Source organism: Cyprinus carpio, chromosome B5 (assembly GCF_018340385.1).
Source record: "Cyprinus carpio isolate SPL01 chromosome B5, ASM1834038v1, whole genome shotgun sequence".
In the NCBI taxonomy this organism is placed as follows: Eukaryota; Metazoa; Chordata; class Actinopteri; order Cypriniformes; family Cyprinidae; genus Cyprinus; species Cyprinus carpio.
Genome location: NC_056601.1, coordinates 8,647,731 through 8,672,079, shown reverse-complemented (window position 1 = coordinate 8,672,079; position 24,349 = coordinate 8,647,731). Strand labels below are relative to the sequence as shown.

Sequence of the window (24,349 nt, the reverse complement as noted above, 5' to 3'; positions counted from 1 at the left end):
AATGCTGACATGGGAAGGACTATTTGTAGTGCTAAAGGGAGGATCTATGTGTTTGCCAAGTCAAAACACAAACATATAGACGTGACACCTGAGACACCTCTGCTGTTCATACTCAATTGGATCAGGATGCTGGGGATGGTGTTTATATTCAAATGGGAATGGGATGGGGGAAAGGAGGGTTGCAAAACGGCCTGAGAGTGGGAACGAGACATCACAGAGATATTATACTTCGCGTCAATTGGCCAGTCATTGACTGGCGTAAGCCAGTAGGACTTCAGGAAAGGTTGGAAGGGAAGGAGTTCCCATAACAGAGAAATATCTCCGTGATGTCTCGTGAAAGCTCGAGAGGGAACTCTTGTTTTAATGGACTTACATGTTATTGAAGTTAGAGTCAAGTTTCATAAAAGCTGGATTATGTGTAATTTAGTGTAACTTTAAGTAACGCCACATTTGAGGCTTCAGGCTCCACATGTAAGGCAGTTGGAGATGAATGGGTTCTTTCAGCACAGGGAAAATGAAACAAAGTAGATCAAATCAGAAATAACAGGAAAATGTCTTAATACCTGCACTCACATGCAAAATGTGATGGATTTTGTTTAAATTATATGGAATTTTTAGTACGGAAAAGGTTTTGAAAAAAAAAAAAAAAAACTCTTAAATGGAAGTTTCATGGGAAATTTTTTGATTTCAGTTTAAAGGTTCAATTTTTTATATATATATATTTCTTCTTCATTTCTTCTGTCAGCTCAATGTAGTGTTATTACCATTGACAAAAAGTAAATGAAAAAAAAAAACTAGGAAAACTAAAAAAAAAAAACTCTTTGTTATTATGACTTCAAAAGTAAGTAAAATAAACCATAAATAATAAATGATACATGGTATAAAACTGGAATCCTTTATAACCCACCAACAATTTCCAAAAGACTGAATTGTCATCTTTTGACTTTTAAATGAATTTCCTTAAAAGAGAGGGAAACCTCCAAGCACATGAATTTGCATATCTTACTTTTTTAATTAAAAACAAATGAGCAATCAACCCAAAGCAGTTTTGTGGTTTCCTTTGTGTGTGTGTGACATAGCAAATCAATTCAAAAGGATCAAGTGTAAACTTACAACAATATAGTACACTATTCTGACATTTCTTTAACGTGGGGGGCTGACATGAAAAATCATTTTCATATGAATTATTTACGCAATTATCCATATTCACAACTATATACATTCATGTCAAATTCAAAGCAAGTGAAGCTATGAGCTCTGAAACAAAAAAGACATTCATAAAAATAAAATAGATAGAAAGTGCTCCAAATTAATCTGTATCATTTTCCTTAAAAATATAGTTGAAAAGAGGACCTTTACAATGACATGTAGATTAAATGAAGATTGCTTCATTTTAAACATAGGCACATCGTTTGTTAATATCTGAGGCTTTAAAGTGACAGGAAGTTTTCCTGGCAGACACATTTTGAAATCCACCCGAACTGAGGCTGAGCAGCAGCACCAAATGTAGCCAGTGCTCCATGCTAGTACTCATGTAAACAAAAACAGTGAGGACTAAAGGATCTGTGTCTGTCGCTGGAGCCCAACACTTCAACCTTCTTTTCAATTATAACACCATCACCACCAACCACGCCAACATTAGAGCCTCCTTCAGGAAGATAAATATGAATTTCTTTGCGTTAGAGGCTTCTCTTTCAAACAATAATGATTCTTTGGCATAAATAACCATCCGTCTCGATTCCTCAATTCCACTAAAATGAAATCAAACTGAACTAAAAATGAACTAACCCATGTCAATAACAAAAATACTATGATATTTCATTAAAAAACTGAAATGTTTGGCTACATGGCATAAAAAAAAAAAAAAGACATTTAGATAAACATTGTTTAGAACTAAGAACAGCCTTTACCTGACCTCTATTAGCCAATCAAACGCTTCACTCAAGATTCACCCAATAATGTCCCTGTAATAATAATAAACAGATATTTTAAAGCAACACAACTTCCATAACTGTATCCATGTCACCACAGTTAAAATATTGGTGAGTCTCAATCACTAGATCAATGAAGATTATGATTATCAAGTTCTGCACCTTAAGACTATCCACTAAACCCGCAATTCTGTGTCGATCAACCGATCAAACAGAATGTCTCCAACTCCAATAATATTACAGAATACACCAACCGATATGTCACTAATAGTAATGGACATCATGGTTTAGTTCAGTGTTGCATGCAGCACAACATAAAGTGATATTTCTCTATATTTCCTGCTGGTATGCAGCATTATAAGTGAGTTGAGAATCTGGGACGTGACAATGGAAGACAAGAGCTGACATTCCCTTACTAGGACGTGTTATAACTTTGCTAACTGACCCACAATCAGTTGCGAGATCACTTTGAGCTGCACTTGTAAGGCAAATGGAGCCTTCTGGACTCACATGGCATGTCAAACTCTTTTTTCTTTTTTACGTACTCACAAACATCAGCTGACATTTGTCTAGAAGCATGTGGTTTTCGAGTGTAACTGCTAGCTGCTAGAACTGAACTAACATCAGCTCAGGCTCCACTGAGAGTGAACAGAGAAAAGGCTCCACGGTTTCGGATAGATATCGATATATTTGTCGTATACGTAAGTCTCGGGCCACTTTGAAGGATGAGACTTTGCCGGCAGCTTCGTATTTTTAGGCAATGTGTCCAGGGAGAGTGTGTGAGGCAGGGAAAGGTGACCTGCTTTCACTTTGATCGATTGTCTTGCCCACGGTGGCTTTTCCGAAGAAGAAAGTGAAGGAATGGAGAAAGAAACGTGTGTTTATGGGTGAGAAAACAAATTTGGCACAGCCCACTAAACTCGCAACAAGCAGAGGTAAAGTGGAAAAAAAAACCAGATGAGAAATAGTGATTATTAAGAGACACAAGATTGCCGTGCCCCCCACTTTATGATTAAACAGCACAGGGGTGGGTTTTTCTGGAAGACGATATGTGGCCCGCTCCTGCCGCAGCCGTCGAGCACAGAAGGCCATTCCCATGGGCCTCTGGCAAGTTTCCCTTCTCTCATCTCGATCTCTCTTTCATCCCTCTTTCACGTGGACAGGTTGAGCAGCTTAGTGGATTTATTTGGGTAATTAATGGCCAGGCTGATGGCTGCGATGTTCTTCAGCGCCTGTGCAATAAAACAGGGGAGAGAATGATATAAAGAAAAGTGAATGAATACAGCAGGAGAAAGAAGAGAGGGGCAACAATGGCAGAAAAAAAGTCAGAGAGAGGAAGAGAGAGAGAAAAACCATTAAGCAACACATTGTGGGTAATTTATCAAACCGTTTCACACACCTGTGGCCCTCAAAGCTCAGCAAAAACACCCACACACAATTATCACACTTCAAATATGTCACCGTTTGACCCATTTAAAAACTTTTTTGGCACAAAAACGCTGTTTTGTTAACAACATCAAACCACTTGTTTGGCCGTGATGAATATTACAAGCATGTTTTTATTCGAACTAAAAAGGTGCTCGGGATAAGATAAATACAGAGCATTAAACGCGTCCCACACAACACAATGTGTTCCTTTAGCCACACCAAATACAGTAATGGGGTTAATGACTAAATGCATTAGAGTTGCCCACAGCCCACACACAAACACACATGTATATGGATGATGGGAACTCGTACGCCTCGTGCGAGAATCGACACAGGTGTTTTTATCAATATGCTTTCTGATGTTCAGCTGTTTAAGCATAATATTTGATTAGATCCATCATGTGATGAGGAGTGCAAATATTTATTTCACCAAGGGCAATTTTGTCACTTATGCCGTTATCTATCTACAGTAAGTAAACAAAGGTCAAACACTTTTACTTTTAGAGAACTCAAGTGTACAGAAGTATTTTCCCAAATCGCATGTATTAATTTGTAGTAAAACGAATGTTACTGCAAAAGAAGCAACATGAACGAAACTAAGTAATAATAAAATACACTCATTAATTTTTCATCAAGTAGCCATACTTTACAATGACTGTCAGTCATCAGGGTTTGCTAATAAAACAAGCTTAATAACACACCATTAGACATTACAGGATCATTAGAACTCATCAGGATATTGTGGGACATTGGATGCAGCCGTCTATTTGACCAACATTCACCTCTCCACTGTGCTGCGGTATCCTGTCCTTCCTGTGAATTAGCAGCTTTATGGCACAAGTTAATGCACTAGGCTCTGCCACATCTCATTTTAAGCAGTGAACCATCCATCACCACTGAAAACCTTTTGTGGCTGCTGGTATATATGTGTACTCATTTGAACACGGACTGCAGCGGTTTATTTTCTTAATACTGTGTGTCATCTTCGAAGGCATAACCCTTACAAGCTGTATACCAAAGTCTACCTTCCTTCTCTTCCCTAAAGTCAAATTATTCATCGGTATACACTGATTACAAATATTATTACATGATGTGTCAATTAATCAAATTCCAGAAAATAGCCTATCTCTGGTTACTATTCATTTTTTACTGCCTTTTTTAAAACAATGAATTGCATTAAATCAACAAGTTAAACGGACAGGTCATATTTATTTAATGTTTAAGTAAACCTGTTACTTTATGGTTACAAATGTGGTGTTTATGGCATAGCTTCTCAGACATGTTCATAACTGTTCATAAAGCCTGGTCTGAACTTGGAGAAAAAACAAAAAACAAAAAAAAAAATAGGGGTTTTCAGTATTTTCATTACCTTGCGTTCTTACATTCCCAGCAGCTTCGATTACTAAATGACTCTCTTATTAAAGATCCATTTATTGAATTTATTGTTAAATAGGCTTTTCATTGTTTCGTTCAATTATACTTGAGCTTTTTTTGAATTGTAATCATATTTTAGCTTGTACTTATTTCTTGTCCGCCCTTGATTTAAACACTGAAGGATACGAAATTGTAAAATAAAATAAAATGTATAAGAACACTGCAGAGACTGTGGTAGTCTTACCTGTGCAGTGCGCAGTACTAGCTGTTCATTGGTAGTGAGAGCAAGAAGGTACTCCTGCAGAACGTCCTGCTCCTAATGGACAAATAAAAAGACACATGACAGCTTTAGTATTCAACCACAACATGAATATGACACATTTAGCCCCTTTAAAGGTCATCGATATAGAAAACAAGCAGCAATGCTGAATTTATTCTCTAGCACTTGCCAGGATAGGTCAGTTGAATTCAAGGCCAGTTAGACTACACTGTTATTCACCAGACTGGCTCACGCTCCTGTAGCTCAACACGAGCTGTGAATCTGGGGTTTGGAACAGCACCACGCTGTTCATGACATAACTCTGAATCTAACCAGACACCATCTAAATCAGCCCTGCTTTCTCATTTCCTGAGGTAGGAGTATTTGCACTGTTCCAGGTATTTCACATTGATCATGTTTAAGAGTCCAGAGTCTCTAAGTAAGTATTTCTGTGTTATGCAGAGACTGTTATACAATCCCTGGAGAACTTTTGAGGGAGTATGGTGGAACCTACAAAACATAAGTTTACTATTTTTAAATACTTAAATATTTTATAATGCATAAATACTATTAACTAGTTACTTATTAGCATGCCTATTATTAACATATTGGCTGTTTATTAGTACTTATAAAGCACATATTCTTCATCTCTAATCCTGACAAAACATAAACTTAACTATTTTACTCATTATTATTAAGCAGCAAATTAGGAGTTTATGGAGGCAAAACTCTTAGTTAATGGTTTGTTATTTTATAATATAATATTTTATAATGGTTTGTTGTCGTATTGTGTTGTGTTACACCCTGAAACATCAGTGAACAAATCAACATTCATATCAAGGTAAACTTTCTATTGTGACGATATGTACAGTATAAGCGGCACACAACAATCTGAGGCACAGATTGGCAAGAATCAGCCAGATGGCACACTAGTCTAGAAAAGTGAATGCTAATGACAAATGGGAAATTGAACAAGTACAGCACCAAAGATGTGCAACTGTTGTTAAACATTTAAAAGGAAGTTTGCACATAGATATCAATTTTTATTTTGCTGCCCTTCCTTATTTTGCTCATACTGGTTGAAATGCACTACTAAAAGGAAAGAGGATGCAAATAAACAAATTATGTGAATAAATTACATGATGTACTGTCGATTACTCAAAAGTTGGGGGTCAGTAAAAAAAAAAAGAAAAACACTTTTAATCAGCAAGGACACATTCAATTTATCAAAGGTTTCCAAAGGTGACACATTTATAATGTTACACAAGATTTCCATTTTTTAAAACCTTTTTATTCATAAAAGTTTCCACAAAAATATTAAGCAGCACAATTGTTTGTCATCATTGAAAACATATTCAACATATTAGAATGATTTCTGAAGAATCATGTGACAAAGAACACTAGAGTAATCCTGCTAAAAATTCAGTTTTACCATCAACAGCAGGAATTACATTTGAGAATATAATAGATACAGCTATTTTAAATTGTAAGAATATTTTACTATAATATTTTACAACAGATTTCACACACACACACACACACACACACACACACACACACACAAACACACACACACACACACACACACACACACACACAGAGTATTCATATATGCATGTACTGTGTGTATATATATATATATGTGTGTGTGTGTGTGTGTGTGTGTGTGTGTGTGTGTGTGTGTGTGTGTGTGTGTGTGTGTGTGTGAGTAATTAGCCGTTTTGCAAGAACTTACAACTTTCTTTCCTACAAATGTGTCTTTTCATTAAGCAGTGATGGGAGAGAGTGACATCTTGAATGACAATACATTTAAGTAAATTGTTTTTTTAAACACTTAAAATGCATCCAGCTCAGTCTTGATGACTTTAGTAGAAAGAGTCATGACTGGAGTCAACAATGCTTTGGGTTAACAGAAGCTGGTCAGATTGCACTCCAATTCTACACCAAAACGAACAACATCTAGACATCACAAAACACTTCTTAACACAGCTTTCTGTAGACTGTGGAGAGGCTGCAGCTTTTGTCATGTCAGAACACTTTTGAAACCACTTCCTCTGAGAAGGAGGGGCTTTTATCATCCCGCAGTAATGAGTATACTACACATACTACAAGCCTGACTTATCTGTTTTTTTTTTCTTTCCGTTTCATTTCCGACTCAAACGCTGCAACAGCTGAGCAATGACATTCTGAGACTCTCTTGCAAATGCATGCTGACAACCTCCCATTAGATCAGCGTTCTGACCCCACTGTCTAGCGTTGCCTTGCTGAAAATAAACAATGGATTGGTCATGAATGATCATCTGGCTGTTGAGAGGTCTGAAATCTTTATGGTCAGTTCTGAGAAGAGCAGTGGCTGTAGGAGAGATTAAAGCTCTTCACAATGAGGCCAAACAGTGCTGAGCATCTACTGGTGTAATCACTCAACACTCCTCACAAAACACTCACTTCATCCATTTGCCAGGCAGTCCTTGAGACTAATACTCACTTAAACATATCCCATTCAAACACACACACAAACCACTTCATATTCATGTCCAACTTGGCTGTTAAAGGATTATGGCTTAAGGATGAAAGAGTATTGTAATAAAAACTTTCCTCCCATTTACAGGCTCAAAGAAAGAGAGGCATTTACTCGAATGAATGAATGTATGTTCATAATGTGTGTGTTTCTCTGAACACTGTATGTGACTATATCTGTCCTTGAAGAATATTTTGGCTTTCTTTGAACACAAGGAGATGTGTTAGTGCCCTCTAGTGCCTGGTTTTTGGAAACTAAAGTAACTCTTAGGTATTCACACATTTCTGAGCATTATATAACAAAATATAAAATGAAGTGTACTCTATTTTTTAAGCAATATGGCAAAACACACTTTCTTAGTGAAATATTTCCCTTGGCAAAAATTTTGTCACTTTGTAGCTGTCAAACATTACTCTGCTATTATGCATGAGAGAAAATGACTACACACATACACTTAAAAATGAAATTGATACCAGTTGTTTAAAAGTAACTGCAAAGGTAGTTAAATAAATTAAATGACTGATTTTTGCAACTGTACATTCACAAGAAAATACCAAAGAGTTAGACAAAGACTAATATAGAAAACTCTATGTTGGCTTTCATACATTGTTTAAGTGGGCCTTTTGGATTTTGGACCGTTTTTGAATTTTTTGCACAGATCCAAGCAAACAGATTATCCTGGAGATCCAGTTAAACTTGTTTTAAGCTGAGGATCCTCCATCGGTAAACAGGACCAGCATTACGAATCCTATTAATTTATCATTCTGATGTCTTGCAGACTCGCATGCTACACCATGTAAACATAATCCTTAAGGTTAATGTCAGGCCTGTATGTTTCTAAGTGGGTGTATTATTTTGGAATGTGAGTGTAGAATACAAATGCGGAAGCTCTGGCATTCAGATACATACACACTCAACAGAGAGCAGTGCAGATGAAAGTTCCCCTGACAGATACTCACACAAACCCTGATGTGATTCAGACTGAATCAAGTCTGACATTAAACACAACAATAAAAACCTTAATACTCTCCAGTCCAGTTTTTCACATATCATCACATCTTGTGACAGCACAAAATAATTATTGGACCCCACCCAGAATTCTGGACTTATTTTGTCAATTTACCTTAAGTAAATGCATCTAAAATGATTGGTTTTTTTGTTTTGTTTTTTTAATCATCGCCATCTGAAGAACAGAGCAATTCACATCTGTTACGCAGGCATATGGCATAATTCTAAACACATACCAAAATAAATGATCAAATAAAGATTAATTATCAAAAATGCACAGACATGATGCATCTTAAATAAAACTAAAAATGACTATTGATTTCAACACCTCTGTTGGCTTATGAATGAAAACATAACGTTCCCGTCGCTTCATATAACTCAGATTGCACGTCTGATGGCAGATGGGAGTATTCTGACGACGACTTTCATACCTTTTATGGACCTTGACACTGTTATTTATTTGGCAGTCTATGGGACAGTCTCAAACCTCCAGGTTTTCATCCAAAATATCTTAAATTGTGTTTCGAATACGAACAGAGCTTTTACGGGTTTGGAACGACATAAGGGTAAGTGATTAATGACAAAATTATCATTTTGGGGTGGAGTATCCCTTTAAGCTGCATTTATTTGACCAAAAATTCAGTGAAAACAGCAATATAATTAAAATTTAAAATATCTTACAACTTAGAATAACTCTTTATTTTAATATATCTTAAATCGTATACGTTACGGTTTATGGCAAAGTTGAATTGTCATCATAATAACTCCAGTATTCAGTGTCACATGATTCTTCAGAAATCATTTTAATATGCTGGTATGGTGCTTAAGGAACATTTCTTATTATTATCAATGTTGAAAACAGTTGTGCTGCTTAATATCTTTTTTAGGCTTCTTTGATCAATAGAAAGTTCAAAACAACAGTATTTATTTAAAATATAAATGTGTCACTTTTGATCAATTTAATGTGTCCTTACTGAATAAAAGTATTAAATTCAATCTTACTGACCATTTATTTTTGAGCAGTAGTGTAAAGAAATGAATTATTCACTCTACCTAATGATCTCCTGCTGTTATTCTTTATGTTTTCTAACAAATGTTCTTAAAATAGATGCTAAATAAAGGAAGACCATGGTCACTCACCATGGCCTTGGCTTCAGCGATGAAGAAGAGCTCAGTGAGAGCGCGATGGAGAGGAAGGAGGACTGTGATGCTGGTGGGGTCCTGAATCAAACCACTCTCCATAGTAGTGAAGAGCTGCCACAGCGGCCGCAGAAGTGTAAGGTCACAACCCCTGTGTTAACACACAACAATCAAAATGTGAGGTCATTACACTCTAAATGATCTTGGCTTTATCATTACTCATATTTGAACTATATGGCCATCTCATTCGCCTGGTTAATGTTCCCCTTGCGGTGGGCAGGTGGCCATTTGCATGGGCTATTCCTCAACCTGACACCACAGGTCCATGTCTCTATTTCTCTCATACACGGTCAGTCTGCTGCTGCTGATGATGAGGCAACTGTGTCCAAACACCATGGAAATCATGCAAATCACCCTGACATGTGACCTTGTTGCCATGGGAACAATCAAGGCAGAAAGCCACCATCAGATGCGTTATGCAAACGCTGTGTAAATCTAAATGCTCGCCAATACAAAACACACAAATGAATGAGCAGCAGTTAATATAAACCATTCAAGAAGTGGTTCTGGGGAAAAATTGATTCAGGTTTTCTAAACTCAGACAAAAGTTGCAGAGTGGAAGAAAGATCTTGAAGCTTGTTAAACTGGGCCAAGTTGCACCTGCCATCCACAGAGAGCAGAACTGACCTGACAAACCAAGTTCTGAAAGGAAGTTGTTGCCTCATTTCTTTAGAATAGTGGGGTGGCTTTAAAGCACTGCAGGATAAATTGACTACCTTCTGTTGGGTTTAATAAATGCTGTCAAAGCTTTTCAGAAAGGTAAGAAGGGACACACCATTGAGACGGACACTGCAGGAGCCGCAGCAGCAGGTGAATGGCTTTCAGCCGCTGGTTTCCTGTTTGCCGACAGGCCACGCCCACCTGCCACTCCCAGATGTCAGCCAGCGGGAGATGAGTCAACGCCTGCTCATTTGCTAGCATCTGCTTCAGGATCTCAAACCCTGTTCATAAAAGTGAATTTATTAGCCAACTTGCAAACTGAAAAAGAATGTAAAAGCAAGAAGAATATACATAAATTCACAAGTGGGGCTGCTTGCTTTCTCTTGTTTATCCTCTTAAGCCTCATCTGTGAAACAGCAAATGAGTTGGCAGACCCCATAAATGAGGCGCTGAGAAACCCATTTGATATTCCATTACAGAATAATAACATCAGAAACAGAGCAGGAGGTGCACGTCTATTCATTCTTTGATTAAAGCTGGACGAGACACAGGAAAGGAGTTCAAAGCTACTCGTCACCCAGTACTGACAGACATGATCAATCGTACAGTATGCTCAGAAGGGCCCCGTCTACACTGAATGTGTTTTAGTAATCTATGTAAACAAGGGCTAGACAGACATTTTTGACCAGCGCACTCGTCTCGCACGTGAAATGGTGTTATAAAATACTTGTGTGTGAATGGCCTAATCAGAGCAACTGGGTTGTGAATGAGAATTCTGTAATGGATAAACTTTACCGTAGAGAAATATATCAGTACAATATCGATTTTTTTTCATTTATCAGTATCAGTCTATGAACTTATTCATGCTTATTTTGCCTAATTTTACATTTAGATCACCTTTGCCATCATCCAACATGCAACAGGGTTATCACTAAGTGTGTTTCCATCATAGTTTATGCACATTTTTCTTATCGGATAAAAAGTTTATCCTACTCAAATGTGCACAAAACTTTTTATGCGTTTCCATCCAGCGTTTTTTATGCGATATTCCAAAATGGGCATAAAAATAGATGGATGGAACTATAGCTATTGTTAACAAAAACTATAATAATTATCAATGATAATAAAATAACACTGATGCGCACTAATAATTTAATATGCTGCTAAATGCCATCTTAGTGTTATTTTAGTACATTTACATACTTTTATTGTATTATAAATATTTTGAATTAAATTACTTTTATATTTTCAGTTTTCAGTTTATATTTAAAGTTAAATTTGTTATGTGCTATTGTCAGTTATATTGGATTTTTTTTCTTTTTCTGTTTAACTTTAATGCACTTTTGTTTTAGTTGAAGTAAGTACTTCTAATATTTTTACTTATTTTATTTTGGCTTTATTACAATTACTGAAAATTATTTTTAATAGTTTTAAGTTTTAGCATTTCATACTGTACAACGTTGAGCTGCCTAAATTCAGCATTTAAAATGATTGATTTTAGTTTTTAGTGTTTTATCATCATGACTTTACAGTCAGCGTTTATGACTTGTGGCTTTGCCTTAGCTCATTGGTCACTGCCGAAACCATGAGAGTCTACCCCACCAACTGCCTTAATTCATTTGAAACGTGTTAGGTATGACTGCAGGGTCGGCAGAGCCACCGTTTCTGTGGCTGTTAACGCTCACAGACCCCCTCTGATTCTTAAACAGCTGTGCAAATGAAGCTTATAACTGAAAACCAGCTAGTGGGACACTAACATTGCAACCAGAAAAGACTGTAGGAATGTCACACTGCATACCAGTCTGGAAGCGCCCTCGATGGCCACCAGTCACAGTAAACTTGTAGCCCCATTCTGTGTTACTCATATCTGATATAAACCTGTAGTAGAGAGTGTCCCCTAGAGGAGAAAGAGGAAAAAACAACCCTTACATCCTGTTCATTTATCATTAACACCAAAGGGAAAATTGATGTACATCAGCAAATATACGAATGTGAAGAAAAATTTGCGAACCCTTCAGATTGACCTGGATTTCTAAACTGGCCATAAAATTCAAGAGACTAACACATTTCACTTAAACCAGAGGAGTGCCAGGGGAAGTGAGAACTGAGAGAAAAGTGTGTTTTAAGAAAGTGTGTATGATCTTTATTAAATATGTTTAATACAATAGCACTGCTATAGAACAATATTTATATTATTGTTTATAATAATATGCTATATTGTTGGAAAGGCCCTCCTTCAGATTTATAACAATAGGTTAAAAAACAACATGCTTTCAATCTTAATACAAAGTCAGTATGATATTTAACTGGATTTAAAAACAGATTTCTCTACAACATTTCCTGCAACTGGAGTCTAAACAAAGCAAACACCAGTCCTTTATGATTTATTTATAAACAAATATCATTTAAACATGCCACTTTCTCAAATTCTCACCTGGAATCTCAAAGTCGGTCCATTTCTGGTGAGAACCACTGAAAGTGTGCAGGTCCTGCAGGAAGTCACCGCTGCTGGCCATAAGGAGCTCATCACATCCTTCCTCTGTGTGACAGCGAGAGTCGAACTTCACAGACAGGAAGATGGCTCCAGGGATGTGCACCTTATCCTGAGACAACGCAAATAATGACATGGAGTGGAGCAGGAAAATGCAACTATGATAAAGCGATTTGGTGTAAAAGAAAATGCAATTCATACCTCAAAGTTAGTGTTGTTGTCGTAGGGGTGCTTGGAATCACGGACCTGCACAGCCATTCCTGGCTCCTCCATAAACTGACATGCTGTCAGCGACAGATTACCCAGCATGCTCTGGCTGCAGCCCCTCAGAACCTTCTGCAAGATCTGAGATCCATCATGTGGATGAATTATATGCATACCAACAATCTAATTTGATTTAGTTGAATGGCTTTTAATTTATTTATATTCTTATTAAATATTTATTATACAATAAATAAAAATATTTAAAAAAAAGCAAAGTATAGTTTCATGGCCAGAATTAAAAAAAAATTCTGGCCTGTAAATGTTCCCAAAATCCTGACTATAAATCCACACACTCCTTCCCCTTCTCACCTTCTCCCACATCGGTCTCTCCTCTAGTTGCATGAGCATATCCAGTATGTAGGCCATGTGAGAAGCTCCGCTCAGCTCCAGGTCTTCCTCTCTGATGGGAGTGTCAGAAGGCCAGTCGGCCAGCAGCGTCGCCAACACGTGACGTGCGTATAGAATAGCAATGGCTTCATTCACTTTGAAAAGGTACTGTCGCACTGCTTTGTTACTGCGAGCATCCAGCTCTTTATGCAGCAGAGCCGAGCTTTTGGTGCGCCGCTGTTTGGCATAACTCAGCTGGAGGTCGCTCTCTGTGTTGGTGATGAGTTTCTGTGTGACGACATTGGTTTCTTCGGTGGCTCGATCACACCGGGTGGGTTTAGACTGATTGTCAAAGAAAATAGAGCGAATTAACGTTATCTTTGGATCACAAAAAGGAATATGTTTAATTTTAAACTTAGTCTTACCACACAGGGCACAATGATAATATCAGTATCTACAGCCTTGGTACTTCTTTCCTCAGAACGAGGTCTTTTAGATGGTTGCCACTTCTGTGCCAGTGTACGAATAGTCTCGTCGGTTTTTATAGCGTCACCATCAAACCTGAGATATGATATGTTAAAAAAAAAAAAAAAAAAAAGAGGATTATTTGAGATAAAGTCTTTGAATTAATTTTATACAGTTGAGAAATACAAGGTTTATTTGCAATTTTGTTCATAAGCTTACACAGAAAATGCAAGCTCTTTAGCAAATTGATGATGCTATCTTAAGATTTTTAAAAAAAATATGAAATGTACAGATGCATGTACATTCCTCGAAATAAATTCTAAACCTTGACTATGTAAATGAAATGATAATTCAAAAGTGTAACTCACCTCTTCTGCACCTCGAGGAAGAAAGAATCAGTTCTCTTCATCTGGAGCTCATACATGGCTCTCAAGATGTGCAGTGGGGCATTAAGAGCATCATGGGTAATCTAACAGCAAGACAAACATGAGAGCTCTAATAAATGTTCCTCTACACACTCGTCCCTACATTCCAGTACATTGAATTATCTGCCCCCTTTATTGCACCAGTTCCAATTACAACTCTCAATCAATCTGATCATTCTAGACCAAACTGCTGCAAGAGAGCTGAAAAAGACCCACTGACAGCAGATGTGTGTCTGAAGCCTGACCTGGAAACAGATCTTTGTCTCTTCATCCAGTCCTTCCAGTGGATCCGGTCTGTTTGGATCGGCATCATCAGCGCAGCAGCTGGAGTGATCCGAGTCATGCTCTTTCTCTCTCTCCTTCTCTCCGTCTGTCTCGGTGTCTGTGTCCTCTGCCATGGAGTGGATCTCTCGTTTGGAGGAATAAAGCATGATGGAGAGGATCTCTAGGTCTCGCAAAAGCCACATCTTGCTGAAGCCTGTGCCCTTGCTGCACTTACGGACCAGAAGCTGCATCAGGCCAGAGCCCTGGATGGCCTCTTGGGCTTGATCCACCCCATGTTTCTGCAAGAAATAGAGGAAAATCAACACAATCATGACTTGTTTAATTTTTTTATGCATTTATGTAATGGCCCCAAAACATATTTGGAAACTAAAGTCATAATTAACATCTAAACATTGCATTAGATCAAATATAAATAAATAGAATATATAACACACAGAATATCAAAACTAAGCATTTATTTCAAAGAAAGATAGCACAACATACTTTTCAAGCAAAATATGTCACAAGTGACATGGACACAAGGGCAGGTGTGAGGTGAATACCTTGAGAGTGTTGTAGAGTCCTTTAAGAGCGAGAGAGAGCACCCAGGTGGCCTCCACAGCATCTTGGGCGCTGCTCTCCACCCCGACCTGCAGTAGGTGACTCACAATAGAGGTGAAGTTCATCAGGTAGCGGCTCAAGTGAGCGGAGGTCGGGGACACCTCATAAGACTCTGCATCATTCCTGCTGCTGCTCTCATGTGCCTGGACTAACTGGTAGTCTTTCACTGAGAGAAAAAGTAGAAAATAGAAATGCATTAATGCACTTTTTTGTTTTAGTATTTGAGTGACATCGAGTATTTCCTCAAAGCAGCCACTAAATGAGGCTCAATTGAATGGCATCCTGTCTACTGAAATGTCCTCATCAGTTTAATTTCTGAAGGTAGTAGTGAGGGGCTAATCATTATGACTACTAATCCTACATATTTTTGGTGGTTGACTGAAAGAACTCAAATTTAAAAGCCAGTTCGATCACAACACATTACTTACAATATTATTGTTTTTAGCATATGATTGTTTTACTAATGAGAAATAGTGGTCATCAAATATCATCAAATATTTGCTCTTTGAAGCTTTAGAAGCCAGTAAGTTAACTTAAGAAGTACCTTCATACAAAAACCATCTGTTAAACCTGAGCAACAAGGTAAGTAAAGCTGACACACCCTTTGCAAATGAAGGTGGGTTGAAATGTAAATGACAGTCTGAGACTTTAGAAAGACTCATGCAGCTCAGGGCTGCCAGCAGTGGTATTTTCACAGCTGAGAACATTTGAGAGATGAGTGTGTGCAGTGTGAAGAACCCGCTGACAGATCTTCTCTCACCTGTTCTCCTCTTACGAGTCTTGACGTCTGCCACAGCAGCTCTGTTCTTCTCAGTGAAGTGCTTGAGCAGAATCACGTTGTGTAGTTCGTTGGCATTATCGATGAATACAGCCTGAGTCCCCATACACAGCACCTAATAACAGACACACAGCTCTTTCAAAATGTCATAATGGCTCAGATGAGTCTTGACTACAGATGGCATCTCATAACTTCATACAGGCCTATATTAAGCGTGTTAGAGCATGCACGTGTGACATCATGGTTCATACCTCGGGGAATCCCACAAGCACCAGTAATGTAAAGAGGTTGGTTCTCTTGAGTTGCTGTGGTAACTGCTGGATGCAGTGATCAGTGAACGCTGCCACAACAGCACACCACTGAGAAGAAATATTCAGGTTTTGCAAGATATCCGCCACGGAGCACGCCCAATCCAGACCGATACGACTGTTGTAATGAAAACACAGGTGATGGACACAGACTTACTGTTTCGTGAAAAAACTGAAAATGTTTTAATTAAAAATACTAAAAGCTGTAGAGGTAAAGTTCAGCTAAATGTTTGACTGTCCCTCCCGCATTACAATACAAAAATTTTAGGTCACATGATCTACAAAAAATAAAAAGATTAATTCTATTATGATGATTTGGTGCCCCAAAACATCATCAATGTTGAAAACAGCTGTGCTACTTAGCCATTATTCATTACTTACGTTTTAACATTTTAAATGCCTGAAAAATGCATCCTTGTCAAATAAAAGTACAAATTTATTTTAAAAAAAATTTACCCTCGGAGCCTCTAAAACACATTATGTTTAACCATATGTTACACATCCAATCACACTACCTGTCTAGACACACTGCTCCCAGACTGAAGAGCAATTGAGTGGTCTTCCAGCCAGGAACATCAAGCGCTGCTCCATCTCCGAAGGTAAGTAACTCAAATTTGTCTGTCAGTGCCTCTGCCACAGCTGCATCCGCTTCCTCAGGAGAGATCCTTAATAGAAGCTGTCCCAGGAGGCCTAGTGTCAGGTGGTATGTTTCATTCAGGCAGCCGGCGTTGGAGATGACCACTCTGAACAGCAGTGGCAGGATGGGACTCAGGCTGGACAAAGATAGTGAGCTGCCCTGTACAGGATAAAATGTGTATATTAGCATATTCTGTGTTTCTTGGATGTGAATGCGAGACAAAAAAAATAGGTTGTTGAACTGGCTTCATTTCAGGTTACAAATTAAACATTTTCTGAAACCAAAAGCCTATCACTATGAATGGGTTTTCCCACAGAATTGGGCTACTTTAATACTGTTGCTGCGGGATGTTTTGCAATACAAATTTTGCCAGGGGAACCTCGCCAAAAAAAGTGTATTTTACCCCTTGAAATGCCTTTGGGCTAGTTTTGAGTAGCAATTGGGCGGGCTTTGTTGTAAAAACCTGGCATCGTTGCACTACAAATTAAACTGGAATCTTTGTTGTTACCTGTTTGGTTGCAGGCAACATGGCTGCCAACAATCCCAGAATTCTCTCTCTGGAGCATTCGGCAAACACATGTTCCTGTAGTGGCCCCCGGGCTGTCTTTTCCTCCTGGTCCTTACATGCGTCCATGTTCTCTGAGGTAGGAGATGTGATAGTATCTCCACTTGACTCTGAAACTGAGGTGAAAAAAAGATAAAATACATTTTAACATCTGTACTTTGCCGTTTTTGTACCCATTTACACCTTCTATGTCCTGTTGTCTTCCATTAAATCCCACGAGACGTTCAAAAGCAACAAATAACTGACTACATAAAGATATTATACATCTCCTTGATAACTGAAGGGTATTAAGAGACAGGCTCACCTCTGACTCCAGGGGACAGTGTGTCTTCACTAGACACAGAGGGTGTCTGACTTACACTGGATGAGTCTGACGTATCTTGAGAGACAAGCTTCCTCCTTCTCTTCTCATCCCCTTCTATTTCTGGCTCCTGCTTTTGTGGTTTCTTATGAATAGGAATAAAAACAAGGATTATTATAAAAAGAGTTACACAGAAGTGTGTTTATCAGACTGTTGTTAGCTATAACCAGGGGATTTTAGTCACATACTTAAAAAATATAAAGGCAAAAAGCTTCAGTAAAGTACTGACTCTGTCTGTAGGTAGCGATGGGGAGCAGATAGCTGTAGTGCTGCTGGGAAGTGAAGAGGTGTCTGTGCTGCTGATGTCCTGAAAAGAACCAGCCGTCGCAGGACACAGTTCACTCTCAGTGGCTGATTCGTTTGAAGAAAGCAGTGACAGCAGGGCAGAGGCTCGCAGACCTACAGGAAACAACAGCAACCCTGATTATACAGACACCTCAACCAAGACTTTCATTTCTAATTAACACACACACACACACACACACACACACACACACACACACACACACACACACACACACACACACACACACACACACACACACACACACACACACACACACACACAACTTAATTCTTAATAGATCAGGTGCATTCAGATATACTGATTACCTTTCCCAGTCTGTCCCTTCAGCAGACAATCATTGATGATGTCAGAGCAGTGGGTTTGCAGTGCCCTAGCGTAACCGAGCGTGACATCATTCAAAGGCTCTCCATCCTGTGCTCTCTCGCTGATCAGCTCGGATGTGAACAGGGCGAGTGCGGCAAAGAGAAGCCAGGAGTAGTTATGTATATAGGGCTGAATGAGTCTGTGGCGGTCACTGATGCGAATGGTGACCATAGGGTACACTGTGATACGGTGGGTGGGCAGATGGCTGGAAGTAGAGGAAAAAATTAATAATAATAATAATAAATAATAATAATAATAATAAACAAAAGAAGAGAACAAAAGAAGAGAATAATAATAATAATGAATAGTTTTGCCACTGAACCTTATTACTCAATAAAATTGTATATATATATATATATATATATATATATATATATATATATATGTATATGTATGTGTGTGTTTGTGTGTAAAAACAAAAACAACAACAAAGTATTTTTTATCTATCTATCTATCTATCTATCTATCTATAAATATATATATATAAAAATAAAGAAGGATTTGCATCTTTAAATAACCAGATCTGAAATTCACTCATCCAATTGAGGTATCCAGTTTTTCTTGTGTCATAAATTGATTAAAATGTATGATTTGATGTGGATTAATTTTGGTTTAAAAAACTGTTAGCAAATATTTTATATTTTCATGTTCATTGTGTAGTTGCCTTTAGTGATCTTCTCACGTGTATTACCTGTCTGGGTATTTTTTGGCATTATAACAGCCAAAGCAGAGATCGAAGTCCTCACAGACATTACAGTTAATCCTGCTGCCCACGATAAGGCCCTGGCAGTGGTCACAGGCATACTCCATATTCACCATCTCATGGTCATCCTCATGGCCTTCTGGTTTAGCACCACCTGAACCAGGAGAACAGAGCATTTCAATACACGTACTCCAACTTATCAAGTGTGTCAGAAATATACTGCTGCGATAAATTATTTGTGTAATGCCTAACCCTAACTTAATGTGAATGCAATAAAAAAGGGAAATAGTGTTTGATTAACATTTAGTTTTGGCTTCATTATGGTGTAAGCCACTGCTGACTGTGATGGTGCGACTCACTGAGGAAGCAGGTCTTGCACAGGTCCATATCTGTACACTGCAGGCACCGGTAGCGATGCCACGGTGCGATCCGTTCACAGCCGTCACATGAAATCTCCACATTTAGCAGGTCGCAGTAGCGTGCAATGAACATGTGCATCTGCAAAGATCAAAAGTTAGTGAAAGAGCACCAAAACTGCACAATATCCTATGGGGTTCTTTGCAAACAACATTATTTTGAGGGCTGTTTGCAGTAACTGGTGTCTGAATATGTCAAATCTATCTGTGCTTTTGCAGAGAGCAAAAAACACTGTTCACTTCTCAACTAGCCTGACTAACAAAAGACTAAGCAAATCCAATCCAAATATTTGTTCTACCTGAATAAAGTGACTGTCTTATGTTTATGCAATGATGGGTGCTGACATTTGCATGTGTTTGCACAGATTAAACATTAAATCGTGACGCAAGAAGGTTCACAGGTATACATTCAGAAACATTACATGCATAATAATGCTGTGACTCCACCCAAAGTTAGTTTTTGTGTTAATTCGACTGTCTTCTTATTTAACTGTCTCCATTATCGAAAAACAAATTGTGAGCAACGGTTTTGTTTCCCAGTAAAGCATTTATTTGATTTGATATCTGTACCTTTCTCTTGTCCTCCACTGAGACCTGGCTGATCTTGTCAAACCATTTCTCAAACATGCCATCCAAACACTCATCCATCCATTCAGAGTTCCTCTCGTAGTCAGTGATCTCATCCTCCTCCGTCCACTGGCTACACCATCATGTCACATGGAGAAAATGACAGATGAGAAGCCAAATGAAACACTGGATACTTTCAAGCTTAGTTTGTGAGATCAGGATTAAGTGTAGATTAAGAGTGTCAATATCACAAGAATCACAACAACGAAGCTCACCAAATGTGCCCTCAAGATGTCTTCAACAACTTCACATTAGAAGTCAAATGATAATGAAGGATACTTTCTCCTCATTTTAGCCCTCCTTTCATACTGAAGTCTTTATGATACTTCCCATTTATGATAGAAAGCTTGGGAATTTTAAGAATAAAGTGAAATAAAATCTATATTATTACAGACCTTTCCTTACATTTGTATTGGGACAATGTCAGCCACATTCAACATGAGCTACTCAAAACAACACAGTTATACACTTTTTTTTTTTGTAAACATCCCATTTAAATAAAACTGTGTTTGACAACAAGGTGGTTGATTTTTCTGTCTTTTTTTTTTTTTTTTGAAGGCTGAAGTCCCTACATTCCCAGCACAGCATATGCGTTCTGATCCATGTCTCATACCTGATGGCAATATCATGCACACTGATGTTTTCTTGGGACATGGTGAGCAGAAGATCAGGCAGTTTGATGTCCAGAAACAGCGACAAATCTTCTGCTTCCCAGCTCATATCCAGCAAATGAAGCAGACATGTCTGCACACATGACAGGGCGGGCAGCAGGGCCCTAAGGACACACAGAACACACAATGGACATAAGACACACAGAATGTATTGGCAGTCCTTATGTAGCATATTTATTGTAACTAACTTTTAGAGCACACGGATTTCATAATTTACATTCAATATTTAAAAACCCACTTATCGTTCAGTGCATTGAAGCTCTGCACGGCCTCTACTAGCATGAGAACCAGCAGATGATACGAGTGTCTGACCAGCTCCCTCATCTCCTGCCCGCTGCCCACCAACTGAGAAAAGTAACTGAGAAAGACAGACAGGTTGAGTTAAAATAATAATATTAGGACAGTAGCCAGATATTAGTATGACATGAAATGATTTTTTAGATCAGTGGCTCTCAAACCCTTCCTGGGGACTCCCAACCACTGCAAAATTTTTACACCTCCCTCACTAAACACACTAGATTGAACTCTTCAGCTCATTAGTAGAGTCTCCAAGGCTTGAATTGGGTGTGGCCTATGAGGGAGAGATACAAAATGTGCAGTGGTTGTGGGGTCCCCAGGACAGGTTCGAGAACCACTGTTTTAGATAACATACTTGGTGATATCTTTCTGACACGCTAAGAGTTCCTGGAGAAACAATATACAGGGTGCCTGGAAGAGGTGCGGTTTCCCCAGTGTGAGTATACACTGCTGGACGAGCTCCAGCACCTCACACACACTCAGAGCCTGGGCCTTCTTCAGAGCCAGAGTATGAAGAACACTGAACACACACAGAAACACACTTCATTACCGCTGGTCAGAGACAGATCACCATATATATGTGCAAGTACACATTGAAAATCCGGAAATAAACAAATAAACCTAGAAATAAACTGAAAGTTTGGGGGGGGGTTGACAAAAAGAAACATGAAACAAAATAAGAAATATTAAAGATTCAGCACCAAGTCACTCATCAAATAAGCAAATTTGTGACAGTGTCCAAATGCTAAATAATCATCTTTTGACTCAGGTTATATACATATATAATACATTTAAAAACATATACACCTTGGTCAAAAGTTTGGGGTCATTGAGACATTATTTTGAAGAAATAAACACTATTAGCCAGCAAAACATACTTACTGTTATTCAAAAACATACATCATATTTCAGCAACTAATGGCTGTAATTTCAGTCACAAAGCTATTTTATTGTTTCAAGCAAACATGTTGTAAGGGCTACTTTTATAATAATGGTCATTACTTTAGGAGGCCCTGGTCACCATTCACCTTTATTGTGTGGAAGAGCCAACAGGACACCAGAACAGTGTTGCATTGTAACATTAAGTTATAAAGGTTTAGAACGACATGAATGAGAGTAAACTGAACTATAGCTTTAAAGGGACAGTACACCCACAAATTTGAATTCTGTCATCTTCTACTCACCCTCATGTTGTTCCAAACCTGTATGAGCTTCTTTCTTCTGTGGAACATCAAAAAAAAAAAAAAAAGATATCGCTGGTAACCAAACAGTTGCTGGTCCCCTCTGACTTCCATAGTAAGGGGGAAAAAACACTATGGAAGTCAAGGAGGACCAACAGTTTTTTGGTTACCATCATTCTTCAAAATATCTTCTTTTGTGTTCAGCAGAAGAAAGAAATTTATAAAGGTCTGGAACAACATGAGGGTGAACTATCCCTTTAAGCTTATCCATCAAAATCTGTTGAATCATAGCATCATACATCTAGTCATTCACATACCTGCTCTCATTAATGACCATGTCCTTCATAAAGCTGAGGATGTGTTTGAGGATCGGGAAGCGCTCTTTAACAGGCGGAGTCATGCGAGGCTCCTCCATAGATCGTAAGGAAAGGAGCCTCAAGCGGCCCCGACTGAAAGGTGCTTTACGGGGGATGGCTAATGGGGACAGAGGCTCTCCTGTTTGAGACTGAAGACTTTCTGAGGAGCCCGTGGCACCCTGAGAACTGATGCTGCTGGATGGTCCAGCATCCACTGGTGCGGAGAACGTCTGGTCACGCTGACTGGCCCCTGGGGGCGTCGCTGCTTCTGCTCCTTCAGGGGTCTGGGAGACGGAGGGAAAAGAGGGGCTGGGCTGGAAGTCTCCCTCTGAAGTGGAAACCGATCGAAGAAGAGGACCAGCACAAGTGCCATCTTCTGGTCTGGAAGGCTCTTGTTCCAGAAGTGCAGCGGCTCCACCACTCGGACTGAATTGGAAGAGGAACAAGCTTCTACTGATGCAAATTTCAGCTGTTAAGAAAGTGAAAAAGATAGTGAGAATGCAGAAGAATTAGTTTAAGAAACTCTGCATCAAAGGCATATTTATAGCATCAATATTTACCAAGTGACTCCATTGTAACCTCATTCTGTCCATCTTCTTTTTCCTCTACTCCATTCATTTTACCCATAAGGTAGCGCTGTTTCATTTCCAACTACCAAAACGGATCAAAAGAAGAAGTTAATAAAAAAAAAAAATTATGTTCTTTTAATACCAAAAATTATAAGCTATACTTACCATCCACATTCTGATGCCATCTGCGAGGGCATAAACCTGCAGAAGGTCCTCGCTAAGACTGCTCTGGCCATTTTTAGCAACTAATGCAGAGGAGATAAGAAAGGGAATTGACATGTATGATCGACAAACTGTCCTGTTCATCTTACAGAAACAGATTAAATACTATCTGTACCAAGGGGTCAAGGTTTTGATGGTTTAGGATTATGAAGCAATGTGAAATATTATGAAGTAAAATCAATCATTAACCAAATTAGTGTTTGCTCTCTTGAAACTGTATGAAACTCTTAAAATGTATTTAATTACCAAAGCTCCTAAGACTGTGGTGAAGTGCTGGTGTGTGATACACCATGGCCGCCCAGGTGGCGTTCACAGCCTGGTCCACTTTTGAGCTTGCAGCGATCTCGTTCCTGATTGGCTGCTTCTTGCAGGTCAACAAAAGGGCCCTCAGTAACTCCGTCCTCCCATCAGAAGAATCCTGCAAAGGATCCCAGCAGGCAAAGTCCTTAAGGAATTCCACCAATTCATCTCCCAAAGGAGCTGGCTCTTCCTGCAGAACAAATAGCACAAGACAAACAAACATGATTCGATTTTTTTTCTAACTTTTTTTTTGGACTGAAACGCACACATAAAGTCACAATCCAAGTACTCTCACCTGGTCAGTGTCTGAGCTGGCCAGGGCTAATTTCTTTTCTCCAGGAAGTCCACTCAAACCATGTCTGAACATAGGCTTCCATAGAGGACAGGACAGGACATGGTTCATCAAGCCTGCAGGCAACTCTTTTATACCACGGATCTCTTCAAGAGGAGGAC

The 24,349-nt window shown here is 38.7% G+C and overlaps 1 protein-coding gene across 2 annotated transcripts in view; it reads right to left on the bottom strand.

The window, feature by feature from the left end:
* Window positions 1-988: 988 nt before the first annotated feature.
* Window positions 989-24,349, bottom strand: part of zzef1 (zinc finger, ZZ-type with EF hand domain 1) — a 36,396-nt gene continuing 13,035 nt past the window's right edge. For both annotated transcript variants that reach the window (XM_042724105.1, XM_042724104.1), the window contains exons 25-54: window positions 24,192-24,334; window positions 23,843-24,086; window positions 23,540-23,619; window positions 23,366-23,456; window positions 22,767-23,274; window positions 21,624-21,788; window positions 21,210-21,329; window positions 20,914-21,075; window positions 20,244-20,373; window positions 19,617-19,755; window positions 19,246-19,411; window positions 18,497-18,759; window positions 18,114-18,283; window positions 17,828-17,969; window positions 17,467-17,639; window positions 16,837-17,117; window positions 16,265-16,439; window positions 15,996-16,128; window positions 15,178-15,401; window positions 14,596-14,913; window positions 14,294-14,394; window positions 13,886-14,021; window positions 13,443-13,802; window positions 13,071-13,214; window positions 12,813-12,981; window positions 12,177-12,275; window positions 10,494-10,659; window positions 9,659-9,809; window positions 4,978-5,049; window positions 989-3,163 (exon numbers count right to left, since the gene is read on the bottom strand). In XM_042724105.1, the coding sequence (XP_042580039.1) occupies window positions 3,083-3,163; window positions 4,978-5,049; window positions 9,659-9,809; window positions 10,494-10,659; window positions 12,177-12,275; window positions 12,813-12,981; window positions 13,071-13,214; window positions 13,443-13,802; window positions 13,886-14,021; window positions 14,294-14,394; window positions 14,596-14,913; window positions 15,178-15,401; window positions 15,996-16,128; window positions 16,265-16,439; window positions 16,837-17,117; window positions 17,467-17,639; window positions 17,828-17,969; window positions 18,114-18,283; window positions 18,497-18,759; window positions 19,246-19,411; window positions 19,617-19,755; window positions 20,244-20,373; window positions 20,914-21,075; window positions 21,210-21,329; window positions 21,624-21,788; window positions 22,767-23,274; window positions 23,366-23,456; window positions 23,540-23,619; window positions 23,843-24,086; window positions 24,192-24,334 (5,306 nt within the window). In that variant the 3' untranslated portion in view covers window positions 989-3,082. The remainder of the gene's footprint in view (window positions 3,164-4,977; window positions 5,050-9,658; window positions 9,810-10,493; window positions 10,660-12,176; window positions 12,276-12,812; window positions 12,982-13,070; window positions 13,215-13,442; window positions 13,803-13,885; window positions 14,022-14,293; window positions 14,395-14,595; window positions 14,914-15,177; window positions 15,402-15,995; window positions 16,129-16,264; window positions 16,440-16,836; window positions 17,118-17,466; window positions 17,640-17,827; window positions 17,970-18,113; window positions 18,284-18,496; window positions 18,760-19,245; window positions 19,412-19,616; window positions 19,756-20,243; window positions 20,374-20,913; window positions 21,076-21,209; window positions 21,330-21,623; window positions 21,789-22,766; window positions 23,275-23,365; window positions 23,457-23,539; window positions 23,620-23,842; window positions 24,087-24,191; window positions 24,335-24,349) is intronic.